Source organism: Eulemur rufifrons, chromosome 18 (genome assembly GCF_041146395.1).
Source record: "Eulemur rufifrons isolate Redbay chromosome 18, OSU_ERuf_1, whole genome shotgun sequence".
Classification (NCBI taxonomy): domain Eukaryota; kingdom Metazoa; phylum Chordata; class Mammalia; order Primates; family Lemuridae; genus Eulemur; species Eulemur rufifrons.
Window position 1 is genome coordinate 60,044,596 of NC_091000.1, and position 12,509 is coordinate 60,057,104.

Below are 12,509 nucleotides of genomic sequence, written 5' to 3' on the forward strand. Positions count from 1 at the left end.
CAGGGACTGTCTCTACAATAATTTGTAGAGAAAAAGGGTTTACTATTCTTGCTTTAAATCTGTCCTTTTTTTTTTTTTTTTTTTTTTTGGTAATGACAGCAGGGAGTTACTGCCATTAAAATATATTAATAAATATATATCTAATAGCCTTCTTTGAATATTAAATAATTCTCCAAAGTCATGGGAAATCACTTTGAGAGATTTTTGTCTTAAGGATATTTAACATACTGTGTCTAGAATTTATAGATGATTTTGAAACAAAATTAATGAAAATTACCTTTCTGATGTTGAAGTTGATCTCAAAATGTAAGGTTAAAAACAGGAAAGTCACAAAGAGCACTGATGTTATAATTTGATCTGAGTATGTATCAAGAAAGAAATAATGAACTATCTTGACAGTCTTTCCAACAAAAATAACAATCATATTCTATAATCCTTATTAAAAGCCATTATTTAAAATGCAGATCAGTGATTAACTAATCAGAAAAGTGTTGTTTATACTTTTTCTGTGAAAAGAAAATCATGGCTGTATTATATAAAAAAAAGTTAAAAACAAAATCTCTACATTAAAATATCATCAGATAATTATCATTCTGAAAGAAATAATTATCACTGTGGCCTAAAGTTTGGGAAATGAAAATAAGTTACATAAATGCCCTTGATTTATGTTAACGCATAACAAATTTTCATAAAACAGATACACTAATCTTTGAAAACTAGCAAAGTGACCTTTGGCTCTTCAGCTATTTTTTCTAACACTTCTGATGATGGCATTGCAGTGGATTCATACAAGAAAATACTGAAATTGTTACACATTATGCTTTTCACCTGTTTTGTCAATAATTTATCAAAGAGACTTGCTATGACACTGCACCCTAGTTCTCTACTGAGCTGGGTCTTTTATGACAGCACAACAGAATAAAAATCAAATGCAGTCTCACCAGGTCTCTGAATTATATTATTTGTAAATCATTTGTATTTGAGAGTATCAAGTGATTGCTGCTCTTTGGGAAAAGATGACTTTGGAGAAGCAGTTCAAAATTAACTATTCCCTTATCTATTTTGTCCATGTGATTATTTCAAAACATAGTAGCCCACACTTTAGTAATATTTATGTAGCTGCATATTTCAAATACTAGCAAAATATTTGAAAAGCCACATAAAAGCACAACAGTCACTAATATTTAAAGGTATGTGCATAATGTAATGAATCTTGAAAAGCCCAAAGTATAAGAGTAAGGTAAATTACAGCCTTATGAAATTTCCAAGGGAACATCTAAGCATATCATACTTCATCTTTGGTTAAATGTAGGAATTCCTAAAATTAAGAAAATTCTATACAGATTAAAAAAGAACCCAAAGCTATTATAAAATTCTGAGCATTACTTTTGAATTTAGACAAGTCATATATATAAAGTATGGTTACGGATTTAAGAATATGTTTATTATACTGCTTTAAAGTTTTAGATAATAAAAGCTTACCATAAGGACATGACACAAAGTTAAAACATTAATTTTGAGAAATTGGACAGATAATGGACTTCATTTTTCAACAATTGTATCAATAGGCCATTGCAATTCCTATGGCCAAAGTTTCCAAAATTCTTTTCAAATCCCTTAAATTATAAAATGTAGTTTTATTGTTCTTGAGAATTTTGATACTTAAGTCTGTGGAAAGGTGTAAATGTAAATAGAAACAGGCATCTAAAGCCCCACAGGTCCATCAGAGCCTGCTGCGCAGCTTGGGATCTTAATTTAGACCAGGACATGCAGGTTGAGATGCAGGTGCCTTTGTCAAAGTCACAGACATTAAGCAGGGGGCTGGCTAGAGGTGGGGTCTCTAAACTCCCTAGTATACGCCATTCCCCACCCACAGGCCGTGCTGTTGTCTCACCAAGTTCACATCCCTGCAATTCAAGAAGAAGGCCTTTAAGAATGTGAGTACATTGCCTTAATGATGTGCTAAATATTCAAATTCCAGCATTAAAAATTTTTCTCACAAACCTAGCATCTGTAATCCTTAGGTAATAATGCAAATCACTGCAGTGGTAACCGTGGGCTCCCCACATCCCACTTTTCTGAATGAGTAAGGACAGTTAAACCTCCCAGGGCAGGAAATAATCACAAGCCAAGCTCTCAGGATCAGTGTTGTCTTACTTATTTCACATTTACTAGAAATTTCCATACCCACATTTAGGAACTTTGTACATTTCGGGTTCTATGCTATATGTACTTACAGCAAGTGTTCTTAAATATTTCATCTAATAATAACTACAAAATGACTTCTCAACAAATAAGAAAAATAGGTCTCTCAGTTGTATTGATTTCAGATACAGTTTCACATGATAGAAAGGCTACTAAAAGCCAGGTGCTGCGGTGGTGCCTAGTCCCATGAGCTACTCAGGAGGCTGGGGGGGTGGGGGATGGCGGGGGATGGCTTGAAGCCAGGAGTCAGGAGTTTGAGACCAGCTTGGGCAACACAGTGGGGTGGAGTGGGTGGGGTGAGGAGCGGAGAGAATGGAACCTAGCGCTGTTTTCCAAATGCAGATTACTGATGACTGGATGACATAAAGAAGGCACAACTAAAGCAATTGTAAAGTCAATAAACAATATTTTACTGAAACATTTCATAACACAGAAAATCTGCCTGAAGTGTAAAGTTACAGCCTTACACAAGGAGGAGAACAGACCTATTTTCAAAGACTAATATGAATACAATAAATATGGAGTTTACGTACTAATTTACACACAGAAACTCTGCCCCACAGCCATAAAATTTATATTGAACAGTGCAACATATAATTTAATCATTTGATTTATTTGACAGGTTTTCCTTACTAAAACACAAATAACTACCTGGTTTTCATATACATATATAATATATTTTTTATGTATATAGATATTCAACAATTTGTACAGTTTCTAAACATAAAACTCCTAAAAGGCACAATTGTCTATACAACATGTACAAAAATGGCTGGAGCTGACACAAAACAACAATTATTGGTCAAAAGTTCATGATTGCACAAAGATTAGTCATGAGTTTATGTCAGAAAAATGTGCTTTAAGGAAAGGAGGGTTTTCAAAGAAACCTTTAAGTGTTATTAAAAAAGAAACAATTAAAAAATAAACCCCACTAGGTTGCTATCACGAGCCTGTCCTCATCATCATCGCTGCTGACGTCGCTGAACTGCACGGGGCGCTGCCTGCGGGGCAGTGCTGTGGGCCTGGGCAGCTGCCTGTCCGGAGAGAGGGTCTGCCGGCCTGACGGCCTTGTGACACCTTCCGAATGTGCCTTCAGCAGCGGTTCTGCCACGGACGCCAGCTGGCCCTGCGCGCACGCGAGTTCGGGCTTGGGCTTCCCATGATTTGCCGAGGCTGCCTTCTCTGTGTGCATTTTGCTGGAGCCATCCAGCCCGGCGTGGTCACCTGCAGGGGCAGGTGGATCCAGAACCTTTTTTGCGTTTTCCCGCTGGACTTTAGGTGACCCCTGAGGAGACTCGGTCCTGCTGACCTGGTCTGCGTCGGCTACAGAAGTCTGCGTGGGTTGCGTCTCGCGTGCTTTGCTTTGTGAAGCTGGCATTTCGGGAGCTCCCTGCGCATCAACGGTAACTTGACCTACCGAGGGGATTAAAGTAGGCAATGCTATGTTCAGGATCTGCAGACCTGGAATGTGGGCCTGGGGCGCGGGGCTGCTCTGGGAGGAAGGGTTTGCGGTCAGGACCTGCAGGCCCACGGCGTTGAGCGCGAGTCCCGGGGGATGCGCCTGCGGGGCCACGTTCGCATTGGCCAGGCCGACGATCTTGACCGTTTCCATGCTCAACGACGGAAGGGACTGCAAGCCCGGCGTACTGAGGTTCTGAAGGCCTGGCACACGGATTTGGCCAATGGGAATACATGGCACAACGCTGCTTAATTCAGCCACTCCAGCGGGATTTGTAGTGCCAGACACCTCTGTGACCGTGTCCCCGGGAACGCCCATGGTTCTGTGGACGACACTGACAGCAGGGATCGTAAGCTGCACTGGCCCAGCCTGAAGGGGTACAAACGTGGAGTAGGCGAGGCCAGCGGGTACCACGTGGATTCCCCCAACTGGAACCATGTTATAAGGGGTCCTTGATTGCTGCTGGGAATGCAAAGGAAGGTGGCTGAACAAATGCGTCTGCGGTGAAGGCGAGCCTGGGGTCGGCTGCAGAGCTGTCTGCGGCTTCTGTTCCTGAGGGTAGGGGTGAGGAGAGGCCACCGAGGGAGTCCCCGCTGCCGTTGGAGGGCTGCGCTTGGCTGCGGCGGGAGCAAGTCCCGTGGGTGACGAGCTCTAAACAAGAGAGAACAATCCTTTTACGGCAGGGCTTCCTTCATCAACGCGCTAAAATGCTAGTGCTAAATCTATTCCTTCCCCTGAGGCAAAAGTGCATATATGTGTATTTTATAAAAATGAGAAGCTTGCTAAAAAAATTATATTGTGATCTTTAAAAATGAATTTCTGATTCAAAACACTATTACATATTTAATTTATTTCTTTTCTAGTACAAATAACAGGAACACATTTTGTATGGTCCTTCGCATTTTTCAAACCAATTTCCTGGCTATCGTCATCTACTGAGCGTAAACCTGAGAGGTGGGCACAGTTATATTCTCAGGTTGTTGCTGTTATTGTGCCTGATGCCACCAGCTCTGCCTTATTTCAGGGATTAGGAGTTGCTGGGAAACGGAGATATTAGTTGGCTGTGAGTGTCAGCTCATTGGGGAAAAATTAACTGAAGGATTATTTGCTCATGAAGTAAAGAGGCATCATTAAGAAAAAGGTCTGCAGTTGTCCGTTCATTTGTTCATTCATCTGTATTTTACGAAATGTCTACTGAAAACCAGATTTCCAGGTTCCGGTGAGTGGGCAAAAGATTTTGGGATAGAGCAGCTTAGAGCATGGGTGGCCAATGTTAAAGTCATGAACTGTTATTGGAAGGGACACATCTGGCCCATCCTCCCTCCCACCCAAGATTATTATCTCAGTATTTAGCTTTTCCTTGATAATATCTAGTGCTATACTTTAGAGCTACATTGATTTACATATTAACTTAATTTCTATCTTAATAATTTAATTATTAGTATAATTTAAGTTATATTAATTTAGGCTAGACAGCCTATAAAAATCCAAGTTTTCACAGTCTTTTTATTTTTCTCCGTTACCTAGCAAATCAAAATCTTCCGCATTTAGAAAAAAGTTCTATTGCAATATTCAGTATATACCAGAGGTAAGAGAACTGTCAATGAGAGGAGAATGCATTCCTCCCGGAATTAATCACTCCTCACAGACAGCCAGAGGTAGGGCAGGGAATCGCTCAGCACATGGAGTGGGCCCTTCCGGAGGCCCATGTCTGCCTTCAGCTAGTTCTTGGGCAGAAAGCTCTCCCAGGCTGCTACAGCAATTTGATCATTCAAGCAAAGCGAACTTCTTGATATGTTTCTGGGTCACGCTAACTTTGCCACGGAAACTAACAGCTGTCCTGCCAACGGGGGCAAAGTGCAAAATGTGCGGATAACGTAGTGCGAATCCATCGCATTTAACTACAACAGCAAAATGAGTCACGGGGAGTTGTGGAATGAACTAGTCCCAGGATCTGTCTTCTCAATTGGCACACACATAGTTGTTCATTTCAAAACATTTTTAAATAAGTAAATAATAATAAATGAGTATATTTTTCAAGAACCATTTGGTTCTTTCACAGATTTACAATATGTGAACTCTGATTAAAAGACCCAATGTACGAGACCCCAAAGGACATAAATGTCCTCTGCTCTTAAATATAACAAAAAAGAAATAAAGTCATATAAACTGATTTGGACATAAGTAAATCACTTAGGTGCATTATTTTCTTAAGCCATTAGGTTCTCATATTTAGTAGGTTAGAAAAGAAAAGAACAGAACAGAACAGAACAGAACCACCTCCGATCATTTACCTGTGTTAAAGCAATAGCCTTTCCTGCCACAGAACTTCTCAGAACCTCCTCTGATTCAGGATAGTCCACAGACATCTGATGACATGGGGATCTGGGCGCAGCTTCTGGTGACCTGGAAGAGTCTGCAGGAGGAATCACCTCCTCCTCATCCCTGGCAGCGCGCAGCCTGGCCTTGCCTGGCGAGTCCGCCTTCCTGCTGCAGTCAGACTGCACCGTGCTCAGGACCGTCATCTTGGTGAGCAAGGCTCTCGGCAGAACGTCCATCGGGTCGGGATGTGCCCCGGAAAAGCAATCGCTAATCCTGATGTCCTCATCAGCACCCACAGGGTCCTGGAGGCCACCTCTGGATGGAAGGTGCTGCGGGCTGGCTGTGACCGAGGGTGCGGCTGACAGGACTGATTCCGGCTGGCTGTCTTCATCATCGTCTTCATTTTCATTATCGTCCTCGTCGGGGCCATCAGATTCTTCAAGATCATATCCAGACCGCTCATAACTGAATCTTTGTTTTTCGTCTAATAAAAACAACCAAGCGAATATGTTACGGAATGCTTTGAAAGTGGACAAATGCAGTTTTTTATTTTTTATAAGCTTGGCAACACTGTGAGAAATATAAAAGACAAGAACCCTGCCCACAAAAAACCCACACTCTAGTCGAGGAGGATGATGTGGAGAAGATTCGGTCAGTCCAGCAGGATTCAGAGGAGTGAGGCGCTGGGAGAGGGGAATGGCCAGGCAGGCTGCCTTAAGGATGAGGAGAATGAAAGGAGCCTCGGAAGAGGAATTAGACAGGCAGAGAGTAATATACAAAGAAACTCAGAAATGAAGGCCTCAAATATTATACTTGAAAAATTCCTAAAACACAACTGAATATATTTTTATTTATTAATTTATATTTTTATATATAAAAATTAATAAGGGGTTCAATGCAACTCTTTTCCTGAGCTCTTTTTATCTACTTCTTTGTATCTTTCTTTTATTGAACAAATTAAAACAAATACAAATGACATTTGGTATTTGTGAGCAAAATAATTTTTCTTAATCCTTGAATAGTATTGTAGACATGTTTCAATTGCCCTCTGGGTAGAAATACTCATCTAATTATTTAATCTGCTTTCTTCTTCTTCTTTTTTTATTTACTGAGAGAGGTGCTAAAGTTTCCTGTCAATTTTTTCTGTAATATGACTAAAACCCATCCCTCACAGATGGGGGATATTGTCTTAAAGTTATTAATACCAGCCTCATAACATCAGGTGAGACTGAGTTTAATAAGGAATATTCAAGATGGTTCAGGAAAGAGTTTCAAAATTCTTATAAGCTCATGTGAGGCTTGGTTTAAAAGCCTCACCTATTCAAAATCTTGCAAATTAGAGGCTCTCTCCCTTAGAAAGCTAAAAAGTTTAATTAGCGGGGAGAAATGCAAAACATTTACCTCATTTCTTTGCCACTGAGATATAATAAAGATGACATAAGACAACATAGAATTTAGCTGTGATACATTTTGTATTTACAAGTATTTTTTGAAGAGTGAGAAAATATAAATAGAGAAACAAGCCATGGATATTTTTTCTGGCTTTCCCAAACAGTCTATACATTAATTTATTTTACTACTCTTTCTTTCTACATAATAAAGGTAAGTTCTTAGAGAAAAGTCTCAGAACACCTACACCAAAACATTTGAGGGTGATTATTTCTAGGGGATAAAAAGGACTAGAGTTGTTATTTATTACGAACATGTGTTAGTTTTATAATTAAACAACACAAAGATAAAATATATGCATTTCATTCCTTCAGTATGAGATTTTGTAGGCCTTTTGCTTTTAGGCTTCTACTAGTATGTTATAAAATAAATAATAAAATAGAATAATACCAAATTTTTGAATTCCACTAGGGCCCAGGCTGGAGACGGAATGGGTGATTTTCTGGGCAAATGCCCAGACTCCTGGCTCAGATATTTCTCTTACATTTTGTCTGATGTTTGACATTCTAAAATTAGAGTCATCCTCAATTTAACCTGAATTTGCCATGTTAGTGCCAAATCAGATTTTGTTTTTTAGAGACGCATCTCCTTTTAAAGGAGAAAAATAGAAAAGACTAGAGGCAGCTGGATGACTGGGAGAACAGGTTCCTGGCTGATTCCATCCAAGGCTGACCTTGCTGCAAAGTCTAACCAGGGTGGACTTGCTTTACTTTAAAACCTATTACTTTATATATTAAAAAAGAGTGGACCTAACTTTCAATTTACAACTTTTTCCAAACCCATCAAAAAGTCAAGGTCCCAGACAATCAACAGTCTAAAATCTAAGCAAAGGCAGGGTCTGCGGGCCAAGAGGAGACACCAGCTTGCGTCTAGAGTGGTCAGTTCGAGCCAAGAGTGGGTTGGCAGGATTGTGTGAAAGCTCTGGGGTCCACACTCTCTTGCAGGATCTTCACCATGACCCCCCACCCCAGGTGAGGAAGTGCCCACTGTGGCCCAGATCTGGGAGAGAAGAGCAATAGCTATGTAGGAGTGGAAAAACCTCACCTGGATCCATCTCCCCTCTCTCCACTAGGGAAAGCAAAGCCTTATCCTATGAGGGGAACACCTGTAAAAACTCACTACAGGTGGGGAAGGAAAAAGGAGAAAAAGTACAACTTGACTTTTTGGTGAGGGACATTACCGCAGGGCCCACCACAACTGAGGGAGGCCAGGAGTAGTGAGAAGGCTCAGAAACCTAGGAACACAATGCACGCCGGAGGCAAGCTCAGAACAGAGACAGCACCTATTCTCCTCCCGACCCCCCAAAGCCAAGCTACGGAGCTCTGAATTATAGGTAACAGCAAAATACTGTTGGGAGAAGGGCAGGAGAAGAACAAGAATGTGCAGAGAGATCCTCTCTGAGGCACGGCACAAAAGAGAGACTGAAAACTAGAACTGGAAGGATGCTGTTCTTGTAATCCAACCCCCAAGCGGAACATGAAGTATCTACAGGAATTTGAAGCCTCTGTGTGCAGTGAGGACAGCCATAGCAACAACAAATCTCTCAAATTCAGCCTTGCTCCTAACTAGATAAACTCTAACTCCCACATTAAAGGTCTATAAGAAGGTCAGAGATGCCCATTTCTAAGCATAAAAGCAATTTACACAAGTGTCTGTTGTCTCACACAGATGTACAGCTTTCAACACAAAATTACAAGGCATACAAGAAGCCAAGAAAAAAAATCCAAAGAGAGAAGGCAATCATCAGAACTGGAGTTAGGTATGGCACAGATGCTAGAACTGAGAATTTAAAATAATTATGATTACGGTAAAGGCTCTAAGGGGAAAGGTAGACGACATGCAATAATAGATGGGACTCACAGCTGAGAGATAGAAATTATAAAAAAGCATGAAATGAAAATGCTGCAAATGAAAAACACAGCAAAAAAAGAAAAATAAGAAAACCGTCAAATCTAGAATTCTATGCCCCTTGAAAATAATTTTCAAAGATGAAAGAGAAATACAGACTTTCTTAGAAAAACAAAAACTAAAGGGATTCATTGCCAGCTACTTGACCTACTTACTGGACAATAAACCTTAAAGGAAGTTCTTCAGGCAGAAGGAACATAATAGCAATGGAACACTGGATCTACCCAAAGAAACAGAGAGCAAGGAAAATGGACTAGATGAGAATATAATTATTTTTTCTTTATTTTTAATTGCTCTAAAAGATAATTTAATGTCTAAAACAAAAATAGTAGCAATGTATTGTATATTGACAGTAAATGTAAACATAAGAAGTATGACCACAATAGGATATAAGATGGAAAGGAGGAACTGTGCATATACTGTAGTAAAGTCTTTATAGTAATACATGTAAACCAATATATTATTTGAAGGTAGACAACTAAAATTTTTTAAAGTTAATAGAAGAATAAAATAGAATCATAAAATTAATACTAGAGAAGGCATAAGAAGAAGAAAATTGAAACAAACAAAAAAATGAAACAGACAGGAAACAGCTGCCAAGTGAAAGATTTTAATCTAACTACACAGATAATAATATTAAAAGAAATGGTCTAACACATAAATTAAACAATGAAATTGCTAGGATTGGATAAAAAAGCAATTCCCCAGTATACACTATGTAAAAAAAATGCATTTTAAATATAAAGACATAAATAGGTTGAAAGGAAAAGTTTGGATTAAAATATACCATAAATCACCCACTAAAATATAGCTGCAGAAACTATACTAATACCAGATAAAGTAGACTTTAGAAAAAAAAGAGTATTATCAGGGATGAACAGGAGCATTGCATAATGATAAAGGGTCACTTCCTATGAACATAACAACCCTGTGTGTATGCAACTAAATAGAGCTTCAGAATAAATGGGATAAAACTGAAAAAATAAATCTAAAATCATGGTTGAAGACTTCCAATACTCCACTCTCAGTAATTCATGGAACAAGTAAACAGAAAATCAGGAAAAACATAAAAGACCTGAAAAACACTATCAACCAGTAAGATCTAATAGAATTTATAGAATGTTCCACTCAACAGCAGAATATACTTTTCTTATAAGTGTACATGGAACATTTACCAATATATACCATATTTTGAGCTATAAAAGAAACCTCAATTAATTTAAATAGAAATTATATAACATATATTTTTATATGAAAACACAATTAAATAAAAAACAGTTAATTGGAAGATATCTAAAAAACCCTAAAATATTTCAGAATAAACACATTTTTAAATATTCATTGAGTCAATGAAAAAGTCTCAAAGAAAATGTCAAAATATTTTAAACTGAATGAAAATTAAAATATCACACTCAAAATTTGCGGGATGTAACTAATGCAGTGGTTATACTAGGAAAGCTTCTGCATTCAACATTTTTATTAGAAAAGAAAGGTCTCAAATCAATAATATAAATTCTCACCTTTAGAAATTAGAAAAAGAAGATCAAACTAAATCCAATACAAGGAAAGGGAAGAAAATTATAAAGATGAGAATAGAAATAATGAAACTGGAAAAAGAAAAATGGAGAAAGCCAATGAAACCAAAAGCTGCGTCTTTTAGGGAAAAAAAAATCAATAAAATCAATAAACCTCTGGTAATACTAGCCAAAAAAAAAAAAAAGAAGGAAGATACAAATCACCAATACCAGGGAAGAAAGAGGGGATATTACTATAGACCCCACAGACATTAAGATAAAAGTAAGGGAACCCACAAAAAACACTATGTCCGTATATTGGACAACTTAGATGGAACGCACCAAGTCCCTGAAAGATACAAACTATCAAAACACACACAAAAGAAATAGATAACCTGAGTGGTCCTTTATTTACTGAAGAGATTGAATTCATAGTTAAAAACTTTCTCCCCAAATCAGAAACTAAAACCCTAGGCCCGATGGTTTCACTGTTGAAGTCTACCAAACATTTAAGGAAAAAATTATACTATTTCTACATAGTGTCTTCCAGAAAATAAAAGAGGAGGGAGCACTTCCCAACTTGTTAAAACAAGCATTTCTCAAAGAATTCACAAGAAAACTAAAGACCAATATCTTTCATAAACAGAAATGCAAAAACCATCAACAAAATAAGAACAAATTAAGTCCAGCAACATAAAAAAGATAATCTATCATGACACCAAGTGGGGTTTACCTCAGAAATGCAAGGCTGGTTCAATACTTGCTGGAGATATACTTTAACATATTACTAAAGAAGAAAAACCATATTAGCATCTCAATAGATGCAGAGAAAGCATTTGACAAAATTCAACATTCATTCCTGATAAAAACTCTCAACTAGGATTAGAAGAGAACTTCCTTAACCTAGTAAAAGACATCTAAAAAGAACCTGGAAATAAGGCAAGGATGTCCCTCTTGCCATTCCTACGCAACATTATATTCTACTCCTAGCCAGTACAGCAAGGCTAATATAAACAAATAAACAAACAAATATGACGTACAGATGAAAGGAAGAATAAAAATCAATTATAATTCTACATACTACCAATGAACAACTGGAATTTGAAATTAAAAACACAATACTATTTACAATAGCACCAAAAGAATAAAATATAAATAAAAAATATATACATGCAGGATATGTATGCTGAAAACTATGAAACCTAACCAAAAATTTAAAAATAAACAAAGACATACCATGTTCATAGATTAGAAATCTCAGTTTTGTTAAGATACCATTTTCCCTAATTTGATCTGCAAATACTGTATAATTCCATTAATACCACAAGCATTTTGCAGATATTAACAAGTTAATTCTAAAATTTTTATAGAAGAGAAACTAGAATAGCCAAAGTTATTTTGAAAAAGGAAAAAAGTTGAATGACTCGCACTCAAGACAGTATAGTATTGGCAAAAAGATAAGATATACAGGATCAACAGATTAGAACAGAGAGCCCAGAGATAAAAACCACACAGATAATGTTAACTGAATTTTGACAAAGGCAATTTCATGGAAAAAGGATACTTTTTTTCAATTAATGGTGCTGAAACAAATGGACTCTCACATACCAAAAAAATGAACACTGACACAAACCTTGTACCTTCAGCTGACA

The 12,509-nt window shown here is 37.8% G+C and overlaps 1 protein-coding gene across 1 annotated transcript in view; it reads right to left on the reverse strand.

Moving 5' to 3' along the window:
* Positions 1–2,594: 2,594 nt before the first annotated feature.
* HIVEP1 (HIVEP zinc finger 1) overlaps positions 2,595–12,509 on the reverse strand; it is a 150,995-nt gene continuing 141,080 nt past the window's right edge. Inside the window, exons 8-9 of the mRNA XM_069493092.1 lie at positions 5,959–6,470; positions 2,595–4,315 (exon numbers count right to left, since the gene is read on the reverse strand). Of these exons, the coding sequence (XP_069349193.1) occupies positions 3,137–4,315; positions 5,959–6,470 (1,691 nt within the window). The 3' untranslated portion in view covers positions 2,595–3,136. The remainder of the gene's footprint in view (positions 4,316–5,958; positions 6,471–12,509) is intronic.